Source organism: Aythya fuligula, chromosome 29 (genome assembly GCF_009819795.1).
Source record: "Aythya fuligula isolate bAytFul2 chromosome 29, bAytFul2.pri, whole genome shotgun sequence".
Classification (NCBI taxonomy): Eukaryota; Metazoa; Chordata; class Aves; order Anseriformes; family Anatidae; genus Aythya; species Aythya fuligula.
Genome location: NC_045587.1, coordinates 2709655 through 2715794, shown reverse-complemented (window position 1 = coordinate 2715794; position 6140 = coordinate 2709655). Strand labels below are relative to the sequence as shown.

The 6140-nt window shown below is 53.6% G+C and overlaps 1 protein-coding gene across 1 annotated transcript; it reads left to right on the top strand.

Moving 5' to 3' along the window:
- The first annotated feature begins 2540 nt into the window (after positions 1-2540).
- Positions 2541-3482, top strand: LOC116499883 (olfactory receptor 14C36-like). The gene has a single exon (XM_032204734.1). It carries the CDS (start codon positions 2541-2543, stop codon positions 3480-3482), a length of 942 nt encoding a protein of 313 aa, XP_032060625.1.
- The last annotated feature ends 2658 nt before the right edge of the window (positions 3483-6140 follow it).

Sequence of the window (6140 nt, the reverse complement as noted above, 5' to 3'; positions counted from 1 at the left end):
TTGAACCTTCTGCCTGCAGACATTAACAGATGGCAGAATGGAGCATCAGTGTGGGGAAACACTGCAGGAGTGTTCAGTGCAGGAGACACTGCAGGATTTTGCCTACAGGAACATCTTGATATTTACAAGGAGAAGAGCCTAGTCCTGCAACAGAGGAAGAGTAACCCCACACATCAGGGCAGACTGGTACCCTGCTGAGTGAGCAGTGCCCAGAAGGAGGAGGGCCTGGGCACCACGAGGGATGCTATTCGAGCAGTGGTACCTGCTCACCAGGAACTAGGCCAGCTTCCTACAGAGCTGCCTTATGAGGAGCAAAGCCACCAAGAAAATCTGATTTAACCAACTCAACTCAGATCCAGCGTGACACGACATGGAGAGGGGTCTGCAGCCATCCAGAAGAGGTTCAGGTCTGGGAATCCCTAGGACAACCTAGTGTGGAAAGGAGCAAGGACATTGGAAAGACTGAGAGTCCCAACAGGACCGAGGTCTTTGTGCCTGTAGCTATGGCTGCTGTCTCTGCACTGAGGCCTATGAGGAGACAGCTTATTGTTAAAGCACAGGGGTTCATTGCCTCCTCGCCCCTACCCATGAACCAGGCAGGGATCGTACCATTCTCCTGCACTTGGCAATGCACATCCCCATCTCCTGCTGCCCCAGGAAGAGCCCTGAGCAATGTGTGAAGGGAAAGGATCTCCCTTCCCAGGGGATGGGGGTCAAGGCCTGGCCCTTGTGCTTGGTGTAGCACAACAAGCTGACAAGCTGACAAGCTGTGACACTGATGTGTAGGAAAACCTGAACACCAGTGTCACTTTCACACTGCCTTTGTCTACTTGTCCTCACTGCCTCCAATGCTCTGCTCTAACAAGCTCCAAGGGAAGCTATATCAATGCTGGCCCTCAGGGAGACACTGCAGGAAACCTGCATCTGACTTGGACTTCTTGAGAGATTTCTTCAATTGTCTTTCAGTGCATGAGATTCATGGGCTCATCACCAAAGCCACCAGAGGGGTGATCACAATGCCTTGGGCTGGGTTTCTGCTGGTGAGCTGGGCTGGGCTCCTGAGACAGAGAAAACTCATAAAGGCCCCTGGTGCAGAGACAGTTCTGCGTAGGAGCAGCTCCTCTGCACAGTACAGCAGGGCTGGGGGTTCTGACTACAGGTGGCACAGGAAGAGGAGATAAGGAGAGAGGGGTTGGGAGAGGGAGGATGCTGAGAGCTGACCGGAGGAGAAATCTCCACAGCCCTTGAAACAGTAAGTCTCTGGCTGCAGGGCCACGCAGGTGCAGGTCCTGGAAGGGTCTCCTCCTGGGTCTTGTTTCTGAGAGGACAGTGGGAAATGCAGTAGGCTTTAAGACTTCTGCTGGATTGCACTGCAAAGTGAGGAAGTCTGGCAGAAGCCCCATGGAGTGCCCTAAGCCAGGTGCCCCTGGTCAGCGCAAAACACCCTGCCCTGGCTGGCCATGTTGGGCTCTCTGTCAGCTGCCCCGTAGCTCCTGCAGCCATGGAGGTGCCCTTTGGCAGGGCCCTGTTGGAGGCAGGGTGCTGCAGGGCAGTGCTGAGCTCAGCTGTGTGGGATGGGGTCTGTGAGCACGGGCAGGGGGAAAGAAGGGGTGGGCGCAGAGCAGCAACTCCCAGCAGGGACAGCTGCAGGAGCAGAGAGAGGGGCAGGTGGCTAGAAGGAGCTGTTGCCAGAAATGCTGTGGCAGGGGGGATTCAGGCACCTCAGACCCAAGCCCTGCAGTGCAGACACCTTCCCCTGGAGCAGCCCCTCCCTGGCCTCCTCTCTCCCCTGCAATCCATGGGCTGTGGGGCAGGCATGGCCAGCACAGCAGGCAGAGCCCAAATGATAAGAAGCTCCCCAGCTCTGTCTGGCTTGGAGATATACCTGGAGATATGGTGAGCGTTCTGTCCAGCTGCACTTGGACTGGGGCTTCTCTGCTCTCAGCTGTCTCCAGTTACTTCTCAGGAAAACACCTGACTGGGATGGTCCTACAGCTCACAAGGGTGTGACACAGCATAGCTGCGAACAGGGCTGGTAGGCAGAGCTGCTCTGCTCATTCTTCAGCAAGGGACAGTCCCTTTGCCTCCTGGCACACAATAGATTTCACCAAGTTTTCGCATGAACTGTCAGGGAGTTCAAGAATCCAATAGGTAAGCATTACAGGGGTAACTGGGTTAAAATCAAGCAAAGAAAATGTCAGCAACTGTACTCTCCATTCAGATGATATATTTGCAAAAAAAAAAACTTAGAGCAGTGGAAAATTCAGACCTGTGGACTGAATTTTAGTTTCACCCATGTTCCTCCTTCCCTCTTGCTGCATAAGGACTACTTTGCAGCCCAAATTAGCCCCACCTTCCAGTGGTGCTCTCAGCCAGCACCACCTGGAGCTCAAGCAAGAATGCTAATGAAAGGTTCTCGAACAGAGAAAGGCTTGGGCTGGGGGTGCTCTAAACTTGCAATAGGTTTTCCTGAGGGAAGTCTGTTCTAACAATTTTCTGTCTTTTCCTATTCAAAAGAAAACTATGACCAATGTCAATAAATGCCCAACAGCAGCTCTGTGAGTGAGTTTCTCCTGCTGGCATTTGCAGACACGCGGGAGCTGCAGCTCCTGCACTTCGCGCTCTTCCTGGGCATCTACCTGGCTGCCCTCCTGGGCAACGGCCTCATCCTCACCTCCGTAGCCTGTGACCACCGCCTCCACACCCCCATGTACTTCTTCCTCCTCAACCTCGCCCTCCTTGACCTGGGATGCATCTCCACCACTCTGCCCAAAGCCATGGCCAATTCCCTGTGGGACACCAGGGCCATCTCCTATGAAGGATGTGCTGCACAAATCCTCTTTTTAGTATTCTTGGTGGTAGCAGAGTACTTCCTCCTCACCGTCATGGCCTATGACCGCTACGTTGCTATCTGCAAGCCCCTGCACTACGGGAGCCTCCTAGGCAGCAGAGCTTGTGCCCAGATGGCAGCAGCTGCCTGGGGCAGTGGCTTTCTCAATGCTGTCCTGCACACAGCCAACACATTTTCCCTGCCCCTCTGCCAAGGCAATGCTGTGGACCAGTTCTTCTGTGAAATCCCCCAGATCCTCAAGCTCTCCTGCTCAGGTGCCTACCTCAGGGAATTTGGAGTAGTTGTATTTAGTATTTCTGTATTATTTGGTTGTTCTGTTTTCATTGTTATTTCCTATATTCAGATCCTCAGGGCCGTACTGAGGATGCCCTCTGAGCAGGGACGTCACAAAGCCTTTTCCACGTGCCTCCCTCACCTTGCTGTGGTCTCCCTGATGGTCAGCACTGGCATGTGTTCCTACCTGAAGCCACCCTCTATCTCCTCCCCATACCTGGACCTGGTGGTGTCTTTTCTGTACTCGGTGGTACCTCCAGCGGTGAACCCCCTCATCTACAGCATGAGGAACCAGGAACTAAGGGATGCAGTGAGGACACTGGTAGAATATACAATTCTTCGGCGTATTCACCCATAATAATATGACTAAAAGCAGAAATCCTAGTTTTTTTCTCAGAAAATCTCACAATATTTTTTCTCAATATTTGTCTGTATTATTATTTCCTATATTTTTTCTTATGTAAATATTATTTCTGGCCTCCTACTTGTTAACGATTTACCAATAGAACCAGGCTTCATGTGTAGATAAACTGGATAAGGAAGTCATCATAAATTCATTGATCTCCAGTGCCATCTCTTCCCATCTCCTCTAGAGCTGGGGGAGCAGCCCCAGCACGCTGGAGGGGCTCAGAGTCAAAAGCCCAGCTGCCACTCGGAGGAGCAGCCCCAGTGGCCCTCGGGGCTACACCTCACTGCCCTCTGGGCTCTGCCTCTCTGCTGCCTTTGGGTCCGGGCTGCTGCTTCCCTGGAGCCATGGCCATGGCCAGCAGCAGGATGTGGCCTTTTTGCTGCTGCTCTCTTCTGGTTTCCACATTGTTCTCTTGTGTTCTAGTTTTTTATATTATCCTTAAGGTCTCGTGTACCTTGGTGACAGTCCTGTGGTCTCTGAGTGGCATCCCTGTGGCTGCAGGCAGCAGAAGGCAATGTGCAGCCCTGGGTCACAGCTGGCATCCCTGATAAAACCGCAGAAACAAAAAGGGCTGCTCGGTGCAAATGCAGAAGCCTGGACCCCTCTTCCAAAGCTGCTGCCAGGAATAGAGCCAAGGGGTTGCTCCCTGCTCTTCTGTTTTCTGAGGTTCTTCACAGAGTGAAACACACCATTCTAAAGTCACAGGGTGGTCTGTGAGGGATATAGGGCTGAACTAAGAGTGTCCTTTATGACAGCACTTACCAAAGCAGACAACAGCTGGTCTTGGACCTGTCTGCATGGGACTGTGCCCTTTGCTGATTGGTGATGCCTGCTGGGAGAGTACACTAGAGCTGCCAGGAGAGGTCTGGAGCTTGCCACAGGTAACATACAGTGAGGAGTGGGTGAATATGAGTTAATAGAAGCTCGTAAAATGAGTGACCTTCCAAAGAAGAGTCCTGTAAAGGAAAAGGTGAATCTGAGGAATAAGATAAGGAGGATCTGATATTGATAAGGAAGGCTCTGCAATGCCAGGAGAGACATTGACGAACCACCAGCAGAGGGGCCATAAGACTGCAGAGTAATTGATACCCAACATCTCTGAGGCTTCATGGGCTAGGTCTTGTGCAGCACTCGCCAGCACTTTGTGCCCTTAGAGACACCCCATGGCCTTGCCAAACACTGCCCTGTGCTGCTGAGCCATCAGGGCAGATGGAAAAGGGCTCAGCAGCAGAGATCTCCACAGAGTTGGGTCTGCTGCCCACCCTGAGCAGCACGGGCAGGGGGGACTCCTCCAGAGGTCCCAGGGCACCACAGTCCCTGTCTCTGCACAGCAGCACTGCCAGCTCGGATCCCTGCAGGGAGTATGGGCAGAGAAGGAGCAATGGCCAGCCAGGCAGCATGGACACACTGCCCTGGGCAAGGCTCCCTGGGAACTGGGATGGTCCTGGGGAAGCGCAGGGCAGCATTTCTCGGCCTGTGAACATGAGTAAAGGAGAAAGGTCTTCGTGCAGGCACCTGCTCGGGGCACGCTGCTCTGTGCCTGGGGCAGGCTGCTCTGTGCATGGGGCAGGCTGCTCTGTGCCTGAGCCAGGTCTCTTGTGCAGGCCTGGGGAGCGGGACTGGCCCTGCAGGTCACAGGCACTCTGTTCTGGGGATCTCCCATGCAAGAGAGCAAGGGTCCTGCAGCTTCACAGACCTCCATCTCCTGAGCCATGGCTGGCCTCAGCCCAGGGGCTGATGGGGAGCCAGAGCTACCTTTGTCCCAGCAGCTACAGTGCCTTGCGAGGGGCTGGGGCTGTGGTGGTCGTGCTCAGAGCCCTGCATCAGCCTGCGGTGGGCATTGCCCTGGGGCCAGCTTAGCCTGGTCTGCTGGGCAGGGCTGGGGAGAGGGCAGGGAGGTGGGGAGAGGTGGGCAGGCGCTGGGCTGGGCTGGGCTGGGCAGTGCCCGGCAGAGGGCAACAGCAGTGTCATGGAGTGGTGGGAACATGCAGTGGAGGGCTCCCAGCAGGGCTTGGTGCTGCAGAGCCAGGGTTGCACAAAGGGAACCTAGAGCTGCAGGGGCAGGGGAGAGGAGGCCGCTCTGGGCCCTTGCTGGTCTGGGCAGAGCAGGAATGGGGCGCAGAGCATTCATTCCCTCACTGCAGCCTGTCAGTGAGATGGGGAAGATACTAAAACTTATCCGAATTAGTATTTAGCCACATATATGGTAAAGTATCCTAATTATCAGGGATATGAATGAGAACCTAAAAACATCGTAATTATAGGGATGTAGATGAGAACCTTGTGAGAAGCAGTTGTAAAAACGAAGATATCACTCAAGGCCAATGGATGAGAGAAGGACGAACAACTCATTAGGAAAGGATGAACAACTTGTTGCCAGGAAACAAGGCAAAGATAAACACAAAACTTCTAAATACTGTCCAACAGCAGGTCAAAGTCCAGAAAGGTAAAAAGTTTAACCTCCTCTTCCTCGTTGCCTTCATCCTGAAAGACCCCTGCCCACGAGCACTGGGCTACACTGTGCAGGCGCAACCGAAAGGAGCTAAGGGCGGGGAGTATGGAAATGAGTACTTGGAAGAGGTCCACCTTTTGGGGGAAATTAATGAA